At 47.4% G+C, this 25860-nt stretch overlaps 2 protein-coding genes across 4 annotated transcripts in view; both read right to left on the bottom strand.

The window, feature by feature from the left end:
• Window positions 1-25860, bottom strand: part of LOC144104000 (putative phospholipase B-like 2) — a 171130-nt gene that overhangs the window by 55266 nt on the left and 90004 nt on the right. For all 3 annotated transcript variants that reach the window (XM_077636770.1, XM_077636768.1, XM_077636769.1), the window contains one exon: window positions 20410-20501. In XM_077636770.1, coding sequence (XP_077492896.1) covers window positions 20410-20501 — 92 coding nt within the window. The remainder of the gene's footprint in view (window positions 1-20409; window positions 20502-25860) is intronic.
• Window positions 1035-9966, bottom strand: LOC144105061 (uncharacterized). Its single transcript, XM_077638261.1, has 2 exons — window positions 9266-9966; window positions 1035-1062 (listed from the first exon to the last, which is right to left on the bottom strand). Exons 1-2 carry the CDS (start codon window positions 9964-9966, stop codon window positions 1035-1037), a joined length of 729 nt encoding a protein of 242 aa, XP_077494387.1.

The following is a 25860-nucleotide window of genomic DNA, read 5'->3' on the forward strand; positions in this document are numbered from 1 at the left end:
CCAGAATATCACTTATCCTCTCTCCTGGTAACCTTCGCCTCCAGTATCTTCGTGTCATACTTCAATGAGAAGCTCTTTGCAGTATTGTCCGAGTAACACTTCTCCTTAGTTCTGTCCTCAGTGGCAGGTATCCCGCATCTTCGCACCCCGTCGTCCTCGCCGTCATTCCTTGTCATTACATCGTCGATGCCATTGCACGTTAAAGAACCCCAGGTGGTCGAAATTAGCCGGAACCCACCACTAGGCGTCTCTCATAGCCTGAGTCGCTTTGGGACGGCAGCATTCGCACACTCCTAAAAAATAACGAACTAATGAAAACAGAATAAACTGCACAGGCGAGTGGCTGTGGTGTACTGCACTGGCGTCTTTCCTTGCAGTATCTAGCCCTAAGAAAGCATGACCACTCTAGGCGAAATCATTCCAAATGCTTTTTCTTTTTGGCACTCCGCAGGTATATCTAACTGTTCTTGTACCTTTCAAATACCTATTTACTGGTCACATTTTCTTGCCGAGTAACTCAAGAAGTGAAATGCATATTATGATTGGAGACCTAGAGAGGAAAAGAAGAGTGGTGGGTCTAAAAATTAATATGCAGAAAACTAAAGTTAAGATGAATAGTGTTGGCATGGAACAATGGTTGCGAAACACACGAAAACATATCTAATTGGAGTAGGTAATTACAGCTGATCCGGACCATGATAATCAAATTACTAAGAGATAAGAATGAGGTGCAGTGACTCTCAGGTCATGAATGAGAGTTCACCAGTATTCCTCAAGAGAAAAGTATATACCAGCTGTATCCTACCGGTGCTTACCAATGGTGCAGTACGGTGGAGGCTAACGAAAAGGTTTTAAAGCGAAAGTTTTACTAGGCCATGTCGGCGGTTTCGATCGTGTCATCAAAACATTCCTGCAGCCATTGGTGAGGAACTAGAAAGAGAGAACGTCTAAAAAGTGGTCATAATTTATTTATTTATTTACTTATTGGATGGGCAATACTTGGTACTGCCCGTGGGGCAGGGCCAATGAGGTAATTAGTCTCCTGACGAGGCCCTGGCCGCACTGGGCGCAACAGCAGCGGTTACAAAATACATGTAGACAGCACATATAGAATTGTACATAACAATCATCACTGTACAAAAATGGGCATGAAGCATGTGACAAGTTCAAAAAGAAAGAGATACAGAAGCACAAGAAACATACACTCGCCAAAGAAAAAATATTTAACACATGACGTTTCGAGACCCGTACGGGTCCCTTGTTCACAATGAGGATGGGCGGAATGGGCCGCTACTTATAAGCGGACTTGAATGCACAGTGAGTGGGCGTAGATATCGGGGAGATTCCTTCTCGTCCTGTTGATAGCATTCTTGGTCGTCTGTATGTAAAATGATTTCAGAAATAATCGTGAAGATTAAGGTTTCTTCGTGTCCAAAATTGTGGCGTTCTCCCAGTCAATGGAGTGTTGCATCATTTGGGCCTGCTCTGCAAGTGCGTTGGAGGAAGTGCGACCTTTCTTGACGTCATTCTTGTGTTCCCTTATTCTTCTTTTAAAATCGCCTGAATCGCCAATGTATGATGCATCGCAATCCTTGCAGGGGATCTTGTATACAACGCCGGGGTAACATGTGCGCTCTAGGCGGTCCTTCACGTGACACAGCTGCTGTTTCAGCTTGCTGGACGGTACGTGCGCAATTCTAACGCCGTATTTGGCAAATATTCGCGCCAGAGCCTCACTTGTAGCCCGGGAATACGGGACAGTCACGCGTTTCTGTTGCCCAACAAACTGGGGCTGAGCAGGTTCCTTACAGCGGCGTTCTTGATTGTTTAGCATCTGACGGGGGTAGCCATTATTTTCAAGGTCGACGGGAACTTTCTGCTGCTCGGAAGAGAGAAGGCCAGGACTAGAACATAGACGACCAGCTCGCTTGAACAAAGCGGACACGACGGAGGTTTGTGGCCTATGGGATGGGCAGATTTAAAATCGAGGTACTTGCCGAAAAGAAAAATAACCTACGAAAATAAGGTACGAAAAGAAAAATAAACTTGACTTGACTTGACATGTGTGGGCTTTCGGTATACGGTAGTGGCGAGCCCATCGGGAGTGCGGAGAACGAGAACATCGAGAAAAACAATACTTCCGGCGGCTTCTTCTTTCATTGTGAACTGAACTGTTGGTTGAAAAGAGTTGAGCTGGTCCAAAAAAGGTTTGGCATCCTTGCGCTGAATTACGCAGAATCAATCGTCCACATATCGTAAAAACACTTTCGGACGACTATGAAACGATTGTAGGGCCGAACTTTCAATACACTCCAGCGCGAGATTGGCACAGGTTACGGACACAGATGCACCCATGGCCGTACCATACACCTGCTTGTAATATACGTTGCTGAACACGAAATATGTGTTCTTTCAAAGATGTCCGAACTCCTCGAAGATGCGGTCACCAACGCCAAGCTTAGCCGGGATCCCACGAAGAAAATACAAACGGAGCTTCAAAAACTACTAACGGATGTTTTCATATTTGTTCCTCCTGCGAAAAAGTACCTTTACTACCAGCTATTGTGTCATAGCGGCTCAGCACCCGTTATTTACGGCTTACCTAAAATTCATAAACCGGACATACCACTCAGGCCGATAGTTGACTTCACGCGTTCCCCACTGTATAACCTATCCAAGTATCTGCACCAGGTTATTGGACCTCTTGTCGGACGTACGCCGACATACGTGAAAGATTCCGCTGATTTCGTTGCTAAACTCAAGGCCGTGGCGGTTGACAACGAAGACATCATAGTCTCGTTCGATGTCAAATCGATGTTCACATGCATTCCAGTAAACTTCGCTGTTGAATGCTGTGAAAGGGCACTGGAAGAAGACCCATCACTACCATCCCATACGCCTTTTGAAGCAGTTGATCTTTGCCGCCTCTTAAGCTTCTGTCTTCAGAACACATATTTCGTGTTCAGCAACGTATATTACAACCAGGTGTTTGGTACGGCCATGGGTGCATCTGTGTCCGTAACCTGTGCCAACCTCGCGCTGAAGTGTATTGAAAGTTCGGCCCTACTATCGCTTCATACTCGTCCGAAACTGTTTTTACGATATGTGGACGATTGCTTCTGCGTAATTCAGCGCAAGGATGCCAAACCTTTTTTGGACCAGCTCAACTCTTTTCAACCAACATTTCAGTTCACAATGAAAGAAGAAGCCGCCGGAAGTATTGTTTTTCTCGATGTTCTCGTTCTCCGCACTCCCGATGGGCTCGCCACTACCGTATACCGAAAGCCCACACATGTCAAGTCAAGTCAAGTTTATTTTTCTTTTCGTACCTTATTTTCGTAGGTTATTTTTCTTTTCGGCAAGTACCCCGATTTTAAATCTGCCCATCCCATAGGCCACAAACCTCCGTCGTGTCCGCTTTGTTCAAGCGAGCTGGTCGTCTATGTTCTAGTCCTGGCCTTCTCTCTTCCGAGCAGCAGAAAGTTCGCTTCGACCTTGAAAATAATGGCTACCCCCGTCAGATGCTAAACAATCAAGAACGCCGCTGTAAGGAAGCTACTCAGCCCCAGTTTGTTGGGCAACAGAAACGCGCGACAGTCCCGTATTCCCGGGGTACAAGTGAGGCTCTGACGCGAATATTTGCCAAATACGGCGTTCGAATTTCGGACGTACCGTCCAGCAAGCTGAAACAGCAGCTGTGTCACGTGAAGGACCAACCGCCTAGAGCGCACATGTTACCCCGGCGTTGTATACAAGATCCCCTGCAAGGATTGCGATGCATCATACATTGGCGAGTCAGGCGATTTTAAAAGAAGAATAAAGGAACACACGAATGACGTCAAGAAAGGTCGCACTTCCTCCAACGCACTTGCAGAGCATGCCCAAATGATGCAGCACTCCATTGACTGCGAGAACGCCATAATCTTGGACACGAAGAAACCTTTATCTTCACGATTACATCTAGAATCATTTTACATACAGACGACCAAGAATGCTAGCTATCAACAGGACGAGAGGGAATCGCCCCGATATCTACGCCCACTCACTGTGCATTCAAGTCCGCTTATGAGTAGCGGCCTATTCTGCCCATCCTCATTGTGAACAAGGGACCCGTACGGGTCTCTAAACGTCATGTGTTAAATATTTTTTTCTTTGGCAAGTGTATGTTTCTTGTGCTTCCAATATGCTTCGCCCTCGCCAGACAGGATTCTGTCGAACCCTTTATTATGATTAAAAAGAGATACACTTGCTATTGTTAACACTTTGTACACCAATATAGAAATCAGAACACAATAACTTTGCAATTTGAAATCATTATTCGTAAGTGTTTGGCCTTCTAATTGAAGTGAACAGAAGTTGTATTCTGCATTTGAAAGTTCTCAAACTTCTACATGTTTTTGCGATCTGGAGAATGTCTGGATAATTTTTACATAATTTCATAATTTGATGATCAATTGTCTGTTCAGCATAATTTTTCCTTGGCTTTTTTATGACAATGAAAGTCCTACGCAAATTCTGACCAGTAAATCTATTTAGATAATGACTAACCGATCGACTGTAATTGCTTGATACTTCAGAAAATATGTACGCAGATAATTTCTGTATATATGTACATTTCGTGAAAAGGTCGGATATTCTGTGTTCTCATTAAGGTTACAGGGAAACGAAGGAGGATGAAGTGAGGATGCGGCGCAATAAATTTGATGACGATCTGAGCACTAGTTAACAAATTAAAGCCAAGTGGGCGTGTTCGCAAAACAAGTGGCGCGAAATTTGAATCGCAAGAAGAGCAATACCCCGTGCCGTACCACATGATGGAACAGGTGACCAGAAAGCGGGCGGAGCCTACGTTTCGCGCCAATTTCAATGTCTGGAACGTGCATTCTTTTGATAAGACGATGTGATGTGGAGTTACTCGAATCCAATCAAATAATATGATAATGTGGGAGTCAATGTAGATGAATGAAGGTGCTGTAAGGCGGGGGTTTATTTAAAAGAGCTGGGAGGAAGGGAGCAGCGGCGAGAACAATCTGAGGACAACCAGGTCGGGCACAGACACACGTGGGGATAGCCATACGGCTGACGCGCAGGGCCATCTTCTTCGTTTTCACGAGTCATCTGCTTTGTCTGGGTCATCTTCTTCACAATCACCCCCGGGGCGAAGAGGAGCCATCCTGGCGACTTACGGCGACTGCAATATGGAGGGGTTGTAGTAAGGCTTGAGACGCTGGATGTGAAGTGTCTCGTGGCCGCGGCGGCGGAGATCGGGAGATGGCGGGAGGGGTTCGACGACGTAATTAACTGGAGAGTGCGCTCCAGGACACGGTAGGGGCCGTGATACTCGGCGAGAAATTTCGAGGAGAGTCCAGGAGTACTTGATGGTGTCCAGAGCCACACAAGCGCACCAGGAGAAAGTGCGATGTGGTGTGAGCGTTGTCGTGGCGGAATTTCTGGCGATACTGGGCGTCAGTTGTGAGTGACCGGGCGATTTGGCGACAATCTTCTGCGTGTTGCGCGGCTTCGGAAACCGGGGTATATTCGGAGGCGTCAGGTTGGTAAGGCAGAATGGTGTCTATTGTAGCAGATGGATGACGCCGTAAAGAAGAAAGAAGGGAGAGAAGCCAGTAGTGGACTGCTGGGCGGTGTTGTAGGCGAAAGTCACATAAGGGAGGATGAGATCCCAATTCGAGTGGTTGGATGCGACATACATAGAGAGCATGTCCCCGAGGGTGCGGTTAAATCGCTCGGTGAGGCCGTTGGTCTGCGGATGATGGCGGAGGTGGTACGATGGATTATGTTGCACTGGCGGAGCAGGGCGGTGACGACATCGGACAAAAAGGCGCGTCCGCGGTCACTAAGCAGTACACGAGGTGCACCGTGACGAAGGACGAAACATTGCAAAAGGAATGAGGCAACGTCTGTCGCTGTGGCGGGCGGAAGGGCGGCGGTTTCGGCATATCTCGTGAGATGATCAACCGCAACGATAGCCCAACGGTTGCCGGCCGCAGTGTACGGAAGCGGGCCGCAGAAATCAATGCCAATATGGTCGAAAGGAGGTGGTGGGCAAGGGAGTGGCTGCAACTCTCCAGCAGAACGATGAGGAGACGGCTTGCAACGTTGACAGGCGAGACAGGCGCGTACGTATTTAAGTACGAAGGTGTACATGCCGCGCCAGTAATAGCGCAGCCGGATGCGGGTGTATGTCTTGAAAACTCCAGCGTGACCGGATTGTGGGTCAGCGTGGAAATATGCGCATATGTTCGTGCGCAGGTGGCGAGGAATAACGAGTAACCACTTGCGGCCGTCGGTGCTGTAGTTCCGGCGATAGAGGGTGTTATCGCGAATCACGAAGTGGGAAGCATGGCGGCGGAGAGCACGGGATGGAGAAGCAGCCATGGGGTTGGAGAGAAAGTCGAGAAGAGAAGCGATCGAGGGGTCAGTACGTTGCGCAGAGGGCATGTCGCTGATGTAAAGGGACGACGGAGAGATGCCAGAGGTGGAAAGGCTGGCGATCTCGGCTGGAAGTGGGCAGCGGTACAGGGCATCAGCGTCTTGATGCTTGCGGCCGGAACGATAGACCACGCGGATGTCATATTCTTGCAGACGAAGAGCCCACCTGGCAAGGCGGCCGGATGGGTCTTTCAAGGAAGAAAGCCAACAAAGCGCATGATGGTCCGTCACAACGTCAAAAAAGCGGCCATAGAGGTACGGGCGGAATTTGGCAAGGGCCCATACGATGGCCAAGCACTCTTTTTCACTGACGAAGTAATTAGTTTCAGCCTCCGCAAGTTTGCGGCTTGCGTAGGCAACAAAGTATTCATCAAAACCACGGATGCGCTGGGCGAGTACCGCGCCGAGGCCGACACAACTGGCGTCCGTGTGGACCTCGGTAGGAGCGGTCGAGTCGAAATGGCGCAGTATGGGTGGCGCTGTGAGGAGGCGGCGCAAGGTGTTATACGCATCGTCGCACGCCGGAGACCACATCGATAAGTCGGAACGGCCGGACAGTTGTGTTAAAGGCGCAGCAATCGAAGCATATTTGCGAATAAACCTCAGAAAAAGAGAGAGCACAGACCTAAGAAGCTGCGCAAGTCTTTGATGAAAGTGGGTTTGGGAAAGTCTGCGACAGCGCGAAGTTTAGCGAAGTTTAGGGACGAACGCCTTGCTCAAAGACAACGTGTCCTAAAATTGTCAGCTGACGCGCAGCAAAACGGCATTTCTTCAAGTTGAGCTGCAGGGCAGTGTCAGAGAGGCAGGTCAAAACGTGCTTCAGGCGGGTAGATGGGTTTCAAAGTCGGGGGAAAAGACAATGTCATCGAGATAGCATAGACACATTTTCCTCTTGAGTCCACGCAAAATGGTGTCCATCATCCGTTCGAAGGTTGCAGGGTCATTACAAAGGCCGAATGGCATCACAGTAAATTCATACAATCAGTCGGGGGTCACAAAAGCAGTTTTGGGACGATCGGCCGCTTCCATGGGGACCTGCCAGTACCCAGAACGTAAATCGAAGAGGAAAAGAGCTCCGCCCCTTGTAAACAGTCCAGAGCGTCTTCTATGCGGGGGAGCGGATAGACATCCTTGCGCGTTATCTTATTAAGGCGGCAGTAATCGATACAGAAGCGTATGGAGCCATATTTCCTTTTCACAAGGACAACAGGCGATGTCCAAGGGCTACTTGAGGGCTGAATGACGCAGCTTTGAAGCATTTGGTCGACTTGCTCTGTAATAGTCTGGCGCTCGGTTGGAGACACACGATAGGGGCGCTGCCGCAGCGGCGCGTGGGCACCAGTGTCGATGCGATGGGTGACGGTGGAAGTTCGGCCCAAGGAAGTTTGGTGAGCGTCGAAGGAAGAGCGAAATTGATGAAGGAGGGCGAGAAGCTGTGTTCTTTGCGGCGGGGGAAGATTGGCGTCGATGGAGCGCAAGAACAATTCGGTAGAAGAGCGATCTGGCCTAGAGGCAGGAGGGCTGAGCGCGTTCATGGCGAGGAGCGATGTATCGTCGGTCTCCTCGCGGATGAGCAGAGATGCCATGGGCTGCACACTGCCGAGGCATTCATCAAGGCGCAGAGCGATAGGGCAGTAATACGGGTTAGAAACCAAAAGTATCGAAAGGCCAGCGGACAGTCAGTACGGCGTATGGCAGAGGGAGACACTTGTGGTGCAGTAAAGTATGGCCTGGAGTAAAGAGGACAATGTCGTCACCGATAGAGTCGCAAGACAAGTGTACAAGAACGGAAGAGCACGGGGAATGTCGATGTCTTCGGCGGCGAGGCTTTAACACAGGCAACAGGAGGAGTAGCGTCCAGAAAAGGATTGGGCAGAGAAGAGAACCCGACTTCCGCTCGAGCACAATCTATGATAGCTTCATGGGCGGAAGGGAAATCCCAGCCCAGAATAACAGGATGGGAACAGAAAGGCAGCATGACGAATTCTATTGAGTAGAGGGAGTCCTGAATCACAACTCGAGCGGTACACGCTGCGGGCTGCTTGATGTGCTCAGCGCTGGCCGTACGCAGCGAAAGTCCAGCAATCGGCGTCTTTACCTTCTTCAACGAACTACAAAACTTTTCGTTCATAACAGAAATCGCCGCACCGGTGTCCACAAGAGCCAATACAGTAATGCCCTCGACAGAAATTTCGATCAGATTAGCAGGGGATATGTGAGGCCTTGGAAAGTTCGACGGGGGTGCAGTTCTCGCCTCAGGAACTGCGGTACCTAGCTTTCCTCCTGAGGGAGATTGGAGCGACGTCGCATAGGAGAAATGGAGCGGCGCCTCGGTGAAGGTGAACGGCGTCTAGAAAGGGCTTAACAGTGAGGAGAAAAAGGACGACTAGACGGCGGCTCAGCAGATCCGGAGTACTGACTCGTGGAAGGCCAGTACGCGGGAGCTGGAGGAGGTGGCGCGTAGACTGGGAGACGGCGGCGGCAAAGCCGGGCCACATGACCAGGCAAGCCGCAATTGTAGCAGATAGGCCGGCTGTCGATGGTGTGCCAGGGATTGCTGACTCGCGGAGCCGGCCGAAGAGAAGGAGCCACCGCTCGCGCAGGTGTTGGAGGCAAAGCATAGGTAGGCGGTCGAGGTCTGGCGACGGCGTCCGCGTACGTCAGAGGAGCGGCCATAGGGGGCGGCGTCTGGGAGACAACGTCGGCATATGTCAATGCAGCGGCAACAGGTGGTGGCGGATGGGCAGGTGGAAGAGCCTCGGCAACCTGCTCTTGGATGGCGTGTCGAAGGGCCGGAGCCAAATCTGGAGCTTGCCCTGTAGGGTTCGGTAGAAGAGAAAGCTGACGCGCGACTTCTTCCCGAACAAAGTTTTTGATTTGTTGCAGCAGCGATGAGGTGTCAGGTGCTGGTGTCAGTCGAGCAAGCGACTCAACCTGTCGAGGGTGCTGTCGAGTCAGGAGCCTCTGCTTCCGCAGCTCCTCGAAGCTTTGGCAGAGGGTGACGACTTCACCAACGGTGCGCAAGTCGCGCGCTACCAGCATCTGAAAGGCGTCGTCGTCAACACCCTTCAAAATGTGTTTAATCTTGTCAGCTTCTGACATGTGGAGGTTGACACGCTTGCATAGGTCAATGACGTCTTCTATGTAACTGGTAAAGCTTCCGCCGACCTGCTGAGACCGTTCACGCAAGCGTTGTTCGGCGCGGAGTTTCCGAACAGCAGGACGACCAAACACTTCGGAGAAAGTTGTCCTGAAAGCAGACCTGGTGCGGATGTCCACCTCGTGGTTCCGATACCAAAAGTTAGCCACACCGGTGATATAAAAAATTACGTTATTTAGATTGGTGGCATCGTCCCATTTGTTGTAAAGGCTCAACCTCTCGTAAGACGTGAGCCAATATTCGACATCCTGCTCATCGGTCCCACTGAAGATGGCCGGGTCCCGTTGGCGTAGGGAGCCGGCGCAGGTAACAGCTGGGCCCACTTGCACGGCTTGATGTTGAACGTCGTGAGGCATCGCAGGTGGCGGGAGAGTACGGTTGCGCAATTCCATGGCTGTTACCCGGCTCCTCCACGAAATGTAAGGCGGGGGTTTATATAAAAGAGCTGGGAGGAAGGGAGCAGCGGCGAGAACAATCCGAGGGCAACCAGGTCGGGCACAGACACACGTGGCGATAGCCATACGGCTGACGCGCAGGGCCATCTTCTTCGTTTTCACGAGTCATCTGCTTTGTCTGGGTCATCTTCTTCTCAGTGCATTCATTGTGAATTAAGGTGAATTAAGCATATTTGATGTGCTTCAATGTGATTTCAATGTTTCGTAATGAAGCAATGAGCGACTGGATTAGAGTGGTATAATGGTGAATAAAAGCAATTATTGTGAATAAAATGAATTAATGCGAATCAATTATTTAAATATGTATCAAGTGAATTAACTATGAATTATGGTTAGGTAAGTGTGAATTAAAGTGAATCAAATGTTGATGTAGATGAATTAAGGTGCATTCATTGTCAATTAAGGCCAATTAAGCATACTTGATGTGGTTCAATGTGATTGCAGTGTTACTTAATGAAGTATTGAATGACTGCGTTAGACTAGTATATTGTTGATAAAATCAATTATTCGTGAATTAAATGAATTAAGTGTGAATCAATTCATTTAAATGTGAATAAATTGCTATAATTGTGAATTAGTTGTGAATTATGGTTAGGTGGGTGTAAATAAAGTAAATAAAATGTGAATACAGTGAATTAAATGTGAACTAAGCGTGAAAGAGGCACCAATCAGCGACATATGATTCCGGATTGGGTGCTACAATTGTGAACTGAAATAAATTGCGAATTAATTGTGAATTATGCTTAGATGAGGCTGAATTAAAGTGAATCGAATGTGATTGCAATGAATTAAGTGTGAATTAGGTGCAAATCAGGGACGTATGATTGTGCATTGCGGCAATCAGCAGCGCGAATAAACCTACGGGGACATGTACAGAAGGAGGGTAAGAGAATTACATGCATGCAAAAAAGAGGCAAATAGGTGAAAACAGAGGCACAGATGGAGAAATAGATGCAAAGAAGGGAAAATAGAGGCAAATGGAGGCAAGAGGAAAAAAGAGAGGCGATCAGTACTGAGGAGGCGTCAATGCTTTCGCATTACAACAATGCGGTTGCCGCAGTGCCCTCTGAAGTTTTTTGTTGGGCTTCCTTACTACCAAAACCATGTACCAACTGGCCCAGCAAGAAGTTTTAATTAAGGCAAGATAACCGATGGTGCCTAAGGGTAGCGGAACGGATTCTAAAAGAAGTGAAGCATATCTGGCGCAAAACGGGGTCATTTAGAGGGATATCAGACAGGCATTTGCCTTGCAGTGTACGCTGGTAGCATGATGATGACGGTGATTTGATGCAGTTTGAAGCTAATGTCGGAAAGCCATTTTTTCGGTTTAGTTTTTGATTCCTGCCCGTGCGAAAAGCGATTTGTGAAACCTAATGACACGGTCGAAACGTTTCTTTGTTGTGTGATGTCTTGTCACACATAATCCCGGGTTGACCACAAGTTTTCACCACTTAAGCAAGTTTTGGCTCTGGCCAACCATAGGTAAACGGAGCTTTGCAAATAATCAGTAAAGTATTGACAATGTCCAAGAAATTACAAATAAACTCAGGAGAAGCCTAGTGTCACCTCTTCGCGCACTCATGCGTGCACTCCCAGACACCCTTCGAGCGTGTGGGGGTAGCGGTCTCGGTCACAAAGGAGATGCTCTCGACTCAGCGTGGCATGCTCAGCCGGAGACCAGCTACCAAGTGACCAGGGGGTTGGTCGTTTGGTGCCAGCTTTCGCCGGTCACAAGCCAGAGAATGGGTTGGAGCGAAAGGTTCACAAACAAAGCAAAGCTTATACAGCAAAGAGACGATGCAGAGGATTTCAGTATCACTCGTATACGAGCACATACAAAGTGATTTACAAATACAATGCAACTCGTGCGAAGTAACAATAGAGAGAGATTACAATATAACAGAATCTTTGCGCCTAAACTGCACTAACACAAGAGAGAGACAAACAAACAAAACACAATTTGTTCACCGGGCACTGCGACAGTCCGACGACCTGAGGAGCACAGCGGGGCCGATCCGCAGACTGGCGCACGTTGCCTCGCTGGTCCGTGACTGGCCTAGTGGTGTTCCCCCGGGAGTCGAGCGGGCGCGCGTCTTTGGGGATTAAACGGCGGCTCGGGCTGACAGGCAGCTGTCAAGGCCCCTCATTTATAGGCGCAGTCCGCGTCTGTTCGTTCTTCGCGCCATGGCAGGCGCGCACATACACGCAGTATCAACTGCACAATTTCCTTCTCCTTGTCGCGCCGGGCGCGCAACCCCATTGTTCAAGCACTGAAACCGGGCTCCAGAAGCATCCAGATCCTTGTTGCGCCGCCGCCGGCCCGAGAAAAAGGGGACAGGGCATCCTTAGCCCGGTCAAGGCTATGCCTTCTCCGTCGACAACGAGTAGAAACTACTAGGATGTTCTGGAACAATCTACGGCGCGCGCGGCCTTGTTCCCTTTGGCACCGCGGCAGCGAACAAAGTGGAGGGCAGCAGCACACGCAAGGCTGAGCGCTCTCCGGGGTTCCTTCTCCGCTGTTTTAGTTTTGTAGCGAGAGCTACACTCCACCAGCTCTTCGAGCCTTCAGCGTGGTACCCCTTGAGCTCCGTGGCGGCGCCGTGGCCTTGAGCTGCATGGTTGGTCACTTCACTTGGTGCTGAGCAGCTGCTGCTACCGGCGGCACGCCGCGCCCTTGAAACTGAGCTGCAACAGCTGTGCGCATGCGCCTTGTCGAGGGGGGGGGGGAGTGGTGAGAGGGAGAGGGAGAGACTGAATCCACGTCCAGGGACGAAGATGAAGAAGGAACGCCCGGTGAACCGGAGCGGCGAAAGACTGACTTTGCAATTCGACTTAGCGAGTTCCACTCGGCCAGATGCAGCTCTCGCGTTACTCTAGGTTTAACCAGAGATAAAACACAGCCAGTTATTATTTACGCTGTATGCGGGCGCCACTGCTTCCTCGCTGCGCCGTTTTTTTTTTTTTTGGAATGTGCGCCGAATTTTGTGACATCTAGTTCAGATTGGGCATCAAGACAAATAAAACTTGTCCCAGAATTACGGAAGTTAGGTTCATGGCCCTGTCTAAGTGTCATGGCGACGTCTAACCCAAATAAAGTGCGCTTTGGTCAATGCGTTATGGCAATCTTACGACGAAAGAAGTTTCAGAGTGTTTTACCGGGCAACAAGGAAGTCTGCAGGTACAAGCTGACGACCTTGAAGCAACTCCAGACGTAATGTTATTACACTTTTCCAAATTGCTGATTCAAGGAAAACATGGGCACATAATAACAAGAAAGCCATTGCCATTTCATATGTCAACTGTGGTATCCACCAATTGAATTTCTTTACTCTGATATTCAGCTCGCTAACATTCTAGGCGCGTCAAACCTCCTATGATCTGTCTAATGATTAGTGTATCTGGTCCATATAAAGCAAAGAGACGAGTGCAATCAAAGTAGTCAAAGTTAATATATAACATTTCTTTTTCTCCGTTGCATTGTTCCGCTTTTTTCCGCCATCGCCACGTAATGTGAAACTAACAAATTTTGGAGACAACTGCAGCTCGAAAAAAAGACAACCACACAGTTGGCGTTTTTTTTCCCCCGCTGCAGTTATACCCAAGCTAAGCTACCAGCTTGACGAAAAGCTCATTTTACTGAAATACAAATTTTGGCGAAAATTGGAACGTTTTATTAGAGCTTCGTTTCAAATGTAATAAACGAGTGACTTCATTGCATCCTAATTGTGTAAACTAGCTATCTGATAAAACAGTGGTAGCTCTAAGCATTCATACAGAGTATCAGCCATACAGTGCAAAACGGTTGCGGTATGTGATCAGTTTACGGCCCTCCACAAGCTTTTCACTTCTTACTTATGTCAGGAGCATCTTTGGAAGCGTGACATACTTTATCCCACCGTGTGTACATGTTCATCTGACGTCATCTCACTAACGGAATTCTTATTTCAGCTGCACCTTAATCATGGCGAAGCTGTTCGATAAAACCCGTTTCCTTATTAATCACCAGACGCTGGACGTTACAAACCCTTTTCGGCGCGTGTTATTGTTGGCACAGCTGCATTTCAGACTTATTCTCGCATCGCATCGCATCGTTATTAGCATCGTTTGCCTTGCTGTAATGAATTATCCAATGCTCATCACTATTCTCATAGAACTGTTCTCACCAAGAGCTACTAACATGCTTTTGCCCGTTTATCCGACCTTCCTTTTTCTATCCACTTTCTTCTGGAAGTAAATAATACACAAAAGTTTTCACTAGTTTCTTAAAACCTAGCATTTCACCTCATCGTTGTTGGTAAGTAACTAGCAGTGAGTACAGACACATTCGGCATAAATCGCTGTCCCCCTTGCTCTGTTCTAATTTTTAGCGGCACTGTTTAGTGACTCTGAATGTTAAACGGTTCCAAGATATATGATATCTTACTTTAGTTCACGATTTCAGTAATCTATGAGCTTTTTTATTTACATTAACAGTAAAAAAAGATGGTTGGTGCTGCATAGCGGCTCCGGCTATCATTTTCACCTATTCATAGCAACCACTTGGTCTGACGATGTACAGTTCAACATAACATAAAACAAATTGTACACAGCATACAAAACAAAGTACAAGCGTAAGAAAAAGTAACAATAATAAGCGATCAAAAAACCTTGAATGTTAATAGAACAGTGCACTTACGAGATATGAATATACAGTATACTTAAGAGATATGAATAAACAATGAGAGAAGAACAAGAAGTTAGAATATTTGAAGTACGCACGGCAAAAGTAAAGAACGCTATTAAAGCACTCACTCACCGAAAACAGAAAAAAGAATCAAAAATAAGTTTGCAGCAAAAACAGAAAAAACAAGTAACACGGATCTTAAAGCACTCACACAGAGAGGTAAGAGCTCTAGCATTGACTCTAATTTTTCTAAGCTAATACTTCCCAAAGCATACCGCTGTCCTCAAGGAATGCTATCAATGCCACAAGTGCTCGCTTTTGCAGTTCGCATGTCGGCACTGGGCCTAGACCTTTTGTAGAATTAAGGGTCTGTTATCAAGAGCGCTCAAGTCTCTCTTCAATCGCAACCCGAGGTTGTCGTGCACTGGGCAATCCAATAATAGGTTAACCACATCCTCGTTTTCTTGTCCAAACGCACACCGTTGGCTGTCTGCGCGGCCAATTATATGAAGGAAGCGATGCGTGTAAGCCGTTCCTAAACGCAAGCGGTGAAGGAACATTTCTAAATTGCCGCTGATAGGTAATGGAATATTAAACCGCAGCAACGGATCGATGAAATACAGATCAGAACCTGTAGGTTTCGCTCAAACCACATCTTTTCATATTGTGGACCAGCGGAAAACGGACAACGGACACTGCCTAGCAACTGAATTTTATTGGAGAACCAGGTGAAATATATAAAGTTAAAAACGCATTAAACTAAGAGGACAAATAGAAAACATAAACGCACCGAGAATTACACCGAGGATGGAAGACTCATATCTAGGAAGGCTATCTCATTTCTCTGTAATGCCACGGATGGTTTCACCACACACGTGTCAATGTTCTTGGTGATGCAATAAGCTTCACAGATTTTCCTGCCTACTTGATGGGTGCTGTAGTATGGGATCTCATTATTATGCAAGTCAGGCAGACAAGGATCGTCATTTTGATCCTTGCAATCGCGGCGTTTCTGCACTAGGTTGAAAGAAGGGGATTTTTTGATGTCGAGCGAATTTTCGTGCTCTTTCAGCGTAATGTTAATGCACCTTCCCGTCTGGCCGTTCATTTCATTATGCATGGTCTTCCAGAAACGGCGCAACGAGTCTCTCGATAACGGAAGGCCAGAAGTGAGGGCCTTGGAGTGTGCCTGCCTGGCCGCTGCATCCGCCTCAGTGCTTCCAGGAATGGAGCAATGTCTGGGTCCCACTGGAAAACTATGATATGCTGCTTTTTGGCAGGCTTGGAAACTTCGTATACCAGTCTAGCTTTCCATGTTACGGAACTAGCGCTGTCATGTGATTGGTCCTCGCAACGAGATGAACTGTAGAGCCAAATAAATAGCGTAAATCTCAGCAGTCGTTCATTCTGTCGCGTGAGCCAGCTTACATTCATGTGGCTCATTCAGGTGCGGGATCAGAAATGCTGACGCTGATGAATTTTGAAGACTGGAACAGTCAGTATACCCATGAATGTAACCAGGATACGGCATGTGTATCTGGTAAAATGCTAATTGCTGTGCAGCGAATATCAACACGTCACATTTCCTAATTTTCCCTTCGACAGACAACTGTATTGTAGGGGTAACTAAAAGCCATGGGGGATCTTTTGTCGCCTTTCCAAAATTGATTACTTGGAAGAAGCTGGCGGTGGTGTTGGAACACTTGATGTATATGACTTCCATCCCGTTCATGAAGCGCGAAAGCTAATGGGTGCCTTTCATGCTGGGTTATTGGGCGGAAAATGTGCCTGCGGACCTCTGTTGTTCGTAACACATCAAACGGTGGCTGCCGTGCCTCAGCAATTACCGGAGCGCTGGAACTCTCTTGAGAAACTCCCAAGCACACACGGAGACCCCTAGCTAACAGCCTTTGCAGGCGTTCCGCCGAGGTTGGCGACATACCGTGAAAAATCGGCGAAGAGTGCGCAATTTTTTTATATTTGAGTGCGTTGCAAACTGTAAGCAGAGATAACTAATTACTGCCCCAAGACATACCTGCAAGCCTGCCGTAGCACGTTCAAAACAGAGTTCACCTGGTCTTCGATAGATTTTATATCATTAGCCCAAGAGAGTTGTCTGTCAAGAACTACACCCAGATAAAGGTGCTTCTTAACAGACGCTAAAGATTGACCATTGAGGCAGAGAGAGAAATCCTTCAGATTCTTACGCGTAAAAGGCTCAACGGCTGTTTTGTAGCGATAACTACATTTTACGGTAGCATTTCGAGCCTTCAGCGTGGCGGCGCCGCCACGCACTCGCGTGGTTTATTCACGTGGGGCGGAGCAGATGCCGGCGGCACGGCGCGCCGGCGAAACCGAGCTGCCACAGCTGTGCGCATGCGCCGTGTCAAGTGGGACGAAGATGAAGAAGCTCCGACCAGCGAAACAGAGCGGCGAAAGACTGACAGCAGTTCAACAGAACAAGTTCCACTCGGCGAGCTGTAGCTATCGTGTCACTCCAGGTTTAACCTGAGCTAAACCACCGCCAATTTTTTTCCCATGAGAGAGCATCATCCCTCTCTCTTTTAAAAAGCAGTGAATGTTATTAAGGCCTTCTTGCAAGGTATACTGGATGAGGCCAGCAGTTTTGCCAGAAACCCAAATGCAGACATCATCGGCGTATAACGAACAGTGTAAGCCAGAAGGGAGCTTTCGCAGCAAATCCGCCATCACGCAGTTAAAAAAAGCTTAGCACACTGCCCTGCAGCACTCCTTGCATTAGGCTATGTTCCGCGCTGTTTCCTGCACTTGACTGCATGAATACTTTCCTGCCATTTGAAACGCTGGAAATCCAACGCAGTGGTCTTCCACTCACACCGAGGTCTAGCAAACTTGAGAGTACATGAATATGAATTACAGTATCAAATGCACGTTGATATCCAAGAATGCCGCGACAGTGATTATGCTTTTGCTACGCTCATGCTGTACACATTTTACTAGGTTCATAATTGCATTCGTTGCGCATCTACCTCTACGAAATCCAGTCACCAACACAGAAAACACTTCTGTTTCATCACACCACCACGGAAGCCTGGCATCAATCAACTTCTCCATCACTTTGCACAAGCAGCTCGTCAGGCTCACTGGGCGAGAGGAGTCGAGAAGCAAAGGGCATTTACAGGGCTTTAAAACGGGAATTACAGGCGCAATCTTCCAAGACTGGGGAAGAAATTCATTGACCCACAATTATCCCCAAAAATACTGCTGTGCCCTTGGGTCCAAGATTTTGAAGCATTCCATAAGAAATGGCATAAGGCCCAGGAGCAGTCTTTGGACGGCACAACGCAAGAGCACTTTTTAAGTTCACCGACTGTGAATACAGAATCCAAATAGGCACTTTGCACATTGAAGCAAGTACTAACTTTTTCCTGCGTATATGTAGCTCAGTTTTTGAATTATTCGCAGTCCAATGAAACGCCAGGACGAGAAATAAGTCGACAAAAGTCATCAGCCAGGTCTGTTTATAGTTTCCCATTCCATTGCAAGAGCTCTGAAAGGGTTATTCTAAGAAACGGGCGTGCTTTAGGAGCGGACTATGATTCATATCGTAGGTACTGGAGTGGGAGGGGTAAATGTACTGGAGAAGTAACGCCATTTTTTGCTTCCTAATTGCTGCAGCCGTTCACGCATTGACGAATGAATCTTTTGAGCCTCACGATACGATTCTAAAGACCCGAATCGACGGTAAGCCCTTTCCGATTTTCTTCGTAGTTCCTCAGTCGCTCATACTCTCCATCAATACTTGTGAACCCGTCAGGTATCGAGACTTCCTTGGTACAACGACTCAGGCAATCTTGCACCAGTGAACAGAAGTCGTCAATACTAATGTCCATGGAAAGTTTTTTAGTTATGTTGTGACGAAAAGTTTCTCAATTGGTAACTTTGGATTTACGTAGGGCACATTGACATCGTAAGCTAGGCTGATTTAGCAGTAGTCGATAGCGATCAGTTCCGCGTATATCAATGTCTGTGGCCCACCCCCCGTCAGGCACCAGATCTTGAGCGCACATAGTCACATTTAAACAGCTCAAATCTAAACAGCATGCGCCCACTTTTTTGACGAAAAACACTGAAAGGTGGTTTCAGTTCATAAAGAGGAAATACAAAAAAGATCACTTCTCAATTAGGAGCGTTCTTTTCTGCAATACTTTGCGAACCCAAATTCTGTCTTTCTACAGCGGCCTATTTCCCCACCACGTTGTGTTATTTTTCATATAGGCGTAATTATGTCTCGTAGTAGGCTTTTTAACCACACTGCCCACGACACTAATCCCTGATTAGTACTCATTAGTACACGCTTTGCCTTACTTTGGGCATCTGAGCTCCAAAACTTGCTTGGACGTGGTGCTCGCAGTACTTGCCTTACTCCAGCTGGAGGCAGGATTTTGCTTAGCCTTTTAGCCTTAATTTTCCACCAGTTGCGCCTAGACGCACGTGGCATGTTAAGATTGTGGCTCGTCGCTCTTTCTTCTGCCTCATCGTTGAATTAATGAATGAAAAACTTGATTGTTTTAAAGCGAAAGCGTTGCTAGCCGCGAACTTGCGATTTCGCCGTGGCGGTGCTCCGAGGAGGCGCATCATGTCACAACGTGCGCCTCGCCGCGGTCTCTCTCTCTCTCGCTCCCTAGTCACTACTGCGCATGCGCCACTAGTAGCACCGAGCCATAGATGTTCCGCCGCTGCGCAGCGCTGCGTCTTTCCTCAAAATCCAACTTTCAATTTTCAGTTTTCTCTTTCTTATTTCCCTCCCTCCTTTATCTCTTCCTTTGCGGCGCGGTTCGGGTGTCCACCGGGATATGCGGGGCGCTTACTGTACGATTTCCTTTCCTCAAAAACCAAACAAAACAAGAGAGCCGACGGCGTTAATAGAGTTCATTGGCGTTGACAAGTTTGCAAAGGCCGTCCATTTTCACGAAAGGAAAGGCGCACAACCGGCTCCGTGGCTCAGTGGAGACCTCAATCTCGTTTCATGTACGTAGCATGGCATTGGTGTCCAATCGCGGAAAGCCTGCTTTGATTGAGTTCCGCACTCTGGATAGGCAGCGCGCCCTCCCTGCAACCCTGGGAGGTGGCATGCAGTTAATGGTTGATCGCGAGAGATTGATCACCAAATGAGCGCTGCGGCCTAGCTCTTGCTGCAGTGCCGCATGTCAGCCACAACGCTGTCAGCGCTAATGCATTCAGGCCGCATCTCTCTCTCACCACCGCCACATGTATGAAAGCACGAATGAGGCGTCCACTGTACAGGGAGCCAGTTATGCGCCCTTCCTTTGCTCAAAGCCATCGCCGTGTAGAACATTGTCAACGCCAACGCCAATGAACACAGTGAACGCCGACATTTTTCGCTTTGTATATCCTGGATTAGCTGAGCTAATCCACATTAATTTTTGTTAAGGAGGATTCTCGCCGCGTAGCTGGGTCCCTCAGTCCAGGGCCCGAGTGGCCTTGGTAGTCTTGCGAGCCCTGCCGATCAGCTCCAGGCTGAAATACCTAAGTGAGAATGATTAGGTATTACATTTTTTATTTGCTTGAGCTCCACACCAGCGCTGGATTATTTGAGTGAAATCATCATTGCCTCCCGTCCTCGAAATAGCTTCGTCAAAGCAGTATGAGCCAGGAAAAGATGTCCCGAGAGTACTTGCCAGGTTCATGTTCGTTAGATAGAAGTCGTCACCCGAAGATACGCTGCCCGGATACCCAGAGAACGTCACTGTGGTCGCTGGTACCGGCTGACCTGCAGCAGGTGGAGTACAGAATCGTTGCGAGACTATTCTCCACGGTAACTTGAATGCATTTAGCAATGAATCCGTTCAGCAGAAGCCGAAGAAAATCAGGACGTAGTGTTTCGTCCCGCTCCGTCTTCACGTCCGCCCGTCTTTATTCTGCCAAGACTAATCGCATTGAAGTTGTCCTACAGTACCAACATAAATTATTTCTGCTCAATTCCCGGGTTTCATCAATGCTGCGTCAGAAATGTAAAAATCAGCTTTCTGCTCCTGCACCCACTGCAGCTAACATAGCGCGGGGTTTTACTACTGCCGCGCTTTTCATATAACCAGGGCAGCAGTTTACAACAACACTAAAAAAAATGCCTGTTACAATGTAAAGGCTGAAGAATGGCGAGAGTTACGACATGCACTGTTTGACGCTGATAATATTCATATTTGAACAGCGCAATAAAACAACGGAACACAACGGAACCCGCCTGTTATTGGGGGGGGGGGGGGGGGGGGTGTTGTCTACAGGATACCATGCACTTGCGGGGTGACTTATATAGGCTAGACAGGACGTTGCGTTAACGATCGTCTAAGTGAGCACCACAGGTCCTGAAATAATAGGTCATCTTGTAACCTTGCCCGTCACTGGAGAGAAGGTACTTGCACACCTCTGTTGTCTAACACCGTCATCCTAGGAAAACATAAAGACAGCCTAACGCCTGATATTTTGGAGGCTTTTCACATCCGCTTGGAATCAGATAGTTGCATTAGTGATCCTTCTGTCACACTGACTGATAAAGAGATGATGTACTTATCCGGCCAAGATGTGTAGCTTTGCGCGCTTGCCGATTGTCACCGTTGTAGGCATGATGATTAGCTTTTGTGTTGTTTTCTTTTGATTTTTTCCTCTTGTTTGTGTTTGGTGTACTTAGTATTTAAGACTCCTTTGGCGTGAATAAAAATCTAGTTGCGAGTCAGCTCTTGTGGTGCCCTTTCTTCGTTGTGTTCCGTTGTTTTATTGCGCTGTTCAAATATGAATCAGTACCAACTCGCCCAGTTCGCAGCTTTATTGACGCTGATAATGGATGACGATTGATTTCCTCTCCCTTGCGATTTTATCAATCGATACTTGTGGATTGAGCTAACAGACATCTTTAGCATACCGTGTACCGTGTTGCCGTTACCGTAACACCAACAATAACCGGAGAACCGGGAGCCCGCCCACTGCCAGTGAGCACGCGCTGATTGGTACCTATGTGGCAGGAGTGCGTGCAGCTTCCGTGAATGTGTCGCCATCTGGCGCCCTCGAGGCGATCTGCGCATGCGCTTTGGCGGCGGGCGGGCTCCCGCTACTACGGTAACGCTAACGGCAACACGGTACACGGTGTGGTAAAGGTGTCTAATGAAGTAACGGATGGGTGTCTTGACGATCATGGGGACGTATTCTGCTCTGTAGGATTTGAGGACGTCGCGCAGGGCTTACAGTGGTGAGGCACTCTGAGGGGCCTTGTCAGAGAGGAAGTTTACAATGACCAATTCAAAACTGGTTGGCACTGAAAGCGTTTCTTCACGCTCACTTGGGAACTTCATGCCTTCTTTGTCTTACCAGTTCGGTAACTTCTAAAAAAAATGTTTCCCTCTCCATAAAAGCGAATAATCTGAACCACCACCAGCCACACATGGCCTGACTTCCCGAAAGCTGCAAACCAAGGTCCCAAGCTCTCTCTTGCGCGCGCCCATTCTGTCATTCAAAATGAATTATGTCGCTTTTCCTTAACATCGGGCATGTTACACAAGATTACGAAGAAGAGAACGAGGAACACTACATCACGCATAAGCGCCATTTATACGCGCTCTGAATAGACCCCCCCAGCAAGAAAAAGAACGCACCATCAGTCCCCGTGTGTCTATACACTCGCTGCTTTTTAACCTCTAAAGCGCTATCACCGTGTTGTCGGGGCAGCTTAGAAGCAGATCCCGAAAACAGTGAGACTTCCCGGTAGCGAACCAGCCAAATTCGGCTGAGCAGGTACGCGAAACCCGCAACTGCGATGATGCCGCCATCGAGGGTTTGTGGCTCGCCTTTTCGGCCTGCCCTTCACATATCTGGATGACCATAACGAGGGTCCAGCGGACTTCGGACCTGTATGCTTTCTTACTGCAATTTTTATTACCACAGCACGACTGAGCCTCGACAGAGACCTTCTTAACAAGTGAGCCAAGATGGGTAATTCCTTTTGTTTATTTATTTATTTTATTTCTTTAAATACCCTAAAGGCCCAAGTGGGCATTGCATAGGGGGGGGGGGGGGAGGGCATGAAAACAACACAATACAGATTATTGGCACATAGTAGTTAACAAATACAAAGAATAACTACATATACAAATTGCAAGGACACATCACTGCAGTCGCTGAAAGATACATAGGTTGAGCGTATAAGACTTAATGCTTCAACAATACTGAAAATATCACGGTGAATTTTGTAGGGCAAGGTGCGATGAAAGTTTTGTTTGGAAATGTGATAACTCAGTTTCAGAAACTATGTCAGCCGGTAACGAGTTCCACTCTGCCATAGATAATAGTAAGGGTGATGTTTGATATTTCAGCGTTCGTGCGAAGATGGGTTGCACTTTGTGGGAAGGATCAGACTGGGATGAAACATGATGGGCAGGGGCGATGCGATCAGCTGTGAACGGGGAGCCATCGTAGTACAAGGAATGAAAAAACGATAAACGAGAGAACTTGCGTCGAGTGATAAGGTCGGGAATACTGATAGTTTGCTTCAATAATGACACACTTTCATAAGGTGAGTATGAAGAAAGGATGAACCTTACAGCTTTATTTTGCACAGACTCAAGACGGTTAATTAATGAAACACTACTTGGACTTCATATTAAAGATGCATATTCTAAAGCTGACCTTATGAGTGTAGTATATGCGCGAAGCTTTGTCTCGGGGTTGGCAAGATATAGACGACGTTTGATGAGTCCCAGTTTCTTAAATGCTTTGTTTGTGATGTGATTTATGTGGTTGTTCCAGCTTAAATCAGCACTGAGATAAACACCTAGGTACTTAAAACAATCCGTTCTTTCAACTGTATTCTCATTAATTGTGTAGACATTAGAAGGTATATTAGTGCGCGTGGAAAAGGTCATCAACATTGTTTTTTTTATATTAATTTCCATCTGCCATAGCTGGCACCATTCATTTAGGCGCACTAAGTCGGTCTGTAGAATAACTGAATCAAGGGGGGTGACTATCCTTCTAGAGATTACGCAGTCGTCAGCGAACAGTCGCACGTTAGATGATATGTTAGATGCTATGTCATTAATGTAAATTAAAAATAGTAATGGCCCTAAAACGGATCCCTGTGGGACTCCCGATATATGATTCGTGAACTGCTCGATGAATACTCTTTAATTTTGACGCTCTGGGAGCGACTACTTAGGAATTCTCCGATCCAACGGGTGATATCGCGGTGCAGTTGTAGGTTGTTAATTTTCTTCATTAGTCTTATGTGGGGAACGCGATCGAAAGCTTTTGAAATCTATAAATATGGCATCAGTATATATTAATTCGTGTACCGATTCATGAAGATCTGTTAAGAGCTCAAATAGCTGTGTTTGACAGGACTTTTTTTGCCTAAAGCCATGCTGGTTAGCAATAAGCAAGTTATTGGCGTTTAGGTGGGCCATTATGTTTGAGTAGAGGATATGTTCAAGCAACTTGCAACAAATCGATGTTAGTGATATGGAGCGATAATTTTCCGGTGACGTGCTATCACCGGATTTAAAAACTGGGCTGACGTTTGCGGTTTTCCAGTCATCGGGAATGCATCCTGTATCTAAAGACTGCTGAAATATTAAAGTTAGTAAGGCAGCCGACACGTGCGCGGTAAGTTTAAGAAGTTTGGTATTGATACCGTCTGGACCAGGGCTACAATTAAGTGGAAGTCGCTCAATAGCTCGGGCAACACCAGCTGCGCTAATGATGATTGGTTCTGATGGATGAAGCACTAACGGTTGTTGAGGTTCGCGGTGATTAAAAGGCACTGATTCGGTTGTAAAGGTGTCTGTAAAATGCTTGTTGAATAGGTCAGGCATTGCCTCTGGAGGTGCCACACGTCCGTTCGCACCTTTCAATACTGGTATCTCATGGCTGCCCTTAGGGTTTATCACTTGCCAGAATTTTGCAGGGTTGGTTCTTAACAAGTCGGGTAAAGTGTGGTTAAAAAATTTGTTGTTAGCCTTCTTTATGACGATTTTGGTCGTAGCAGATACGTCTTTGTACTGTTGCCAGGCGCTGTCAGAGTTGACTTCCTTAGCTCTACGGTACACTTTTTTCTTTTTGTTTAGACACTTCTTAACATCTTTTGTGAACCAGGGGGAGTCAGTTCTTGTTTTGATGTGTAATTTTGGGATGCAGGCATGCTCGATTTCCTTCAACTTATTGCGAAATAACAACCAATTTTCGTTTGCCGTGCGAGTTACAAAGGTGGTTTGAAAAATATGCGCAAAGTCTCTCAGCATGCGGTTTATTTTTTCATGATCGCATTTCGGGTAGTTTAGGATGCATTTGGTCGTAATATGCTTGGCAGGAACGTACATGGGTACTAAACTGTGGACGAATCTGTGATCGCTTATCTCTTCGAGTACGTAGGTGCGGGAATGAGTAGGAAGGTTTGTAAATAACAGATCTAGAACGTGATCACCTCGGGTGGGCTCCTGTACCAGCTGAGTTAAATGAAACGCTGTCATTGTATCAAGCAGGCGGGAACATTCATGGCGATTCGATCCGGAAGTGACAGATGACGTTTTCCAGTTTAGCATCTTTATCAGCTCTGGTTTACGACTTGTTCAAAGAAAGCAAAAAAGAATAGTTGGTGGATTACCCTCATCGCTAGTGTGTTCAGTTCACGGCTCTAAGTGTGCTTTTATGTCGACACTCCCTTCTTTCAGATTGTTTTCTTGTGATATGATGCGTTAATTGATGCCTGTCCTGGAGCACTGCAAATCGTGTAACCTATGCCGCAAGCCACCTCAGCGGGCCTTTTTCGCTTGATATGATTGAGCCGTTGTTGGCACTTCTCCCTGTATCGCCTCGAGTGCAGTACCATTGGATTGCTAACAACCGCTCTGTTCTTGTTTTCGCCAGTCATGCCTGTGACAAATGAGGCACCAGGAAGCCCGACTGCCACTGTTTTGCGGCTATCGCAACTGCCCTTATTTTATGACATTCTGAATGCGTAAAAATTTCTTCTTCTAGTGATGGGCGCCGACATGGACACTGAAAGCAAGTTTCGAAATCATCATCATCATCATCAGCCTGACTACACCCGCTGCAGGGCAAAGGCCTCTCCCATGTCTCTCCAACTA

The sequence above is a fragment of the Amblyomma americanum genome, chromosome 9, assembly GCF_052857255.1.
Source record: "Amblyomma americanum isolate KBUSLIRL-KWMA chromosome 9, ASM5285725v1, whole genome shotgun sequence".
Classification (NCBI taxonomy): Eukaryota; Metazoa; Arthropoda; class Arachnida; order Ixodida; family Ixodidae; genus Amblyomma; species Amblyomma americanum.

What these genes read in the sequence shown, in the direction of transcription:
- LOC144105061 (XM_077638261.1), bottom strand. Translation starts at nt 9,966, where the DNA reads ATGCCTCACGACGTTCAACATCAAGCCGTGCAAGTGGGCCCAGCTGTT. An exon ending in CTTCTACCGAACCCTACAGG is followed by an intron (nt 1,063 to 9,265) that starts GCAAGCTCCAGA and finishes TGTTGCGCCCAG; the next exon opens with TGCGGCCAGGGCCTCGTCAG.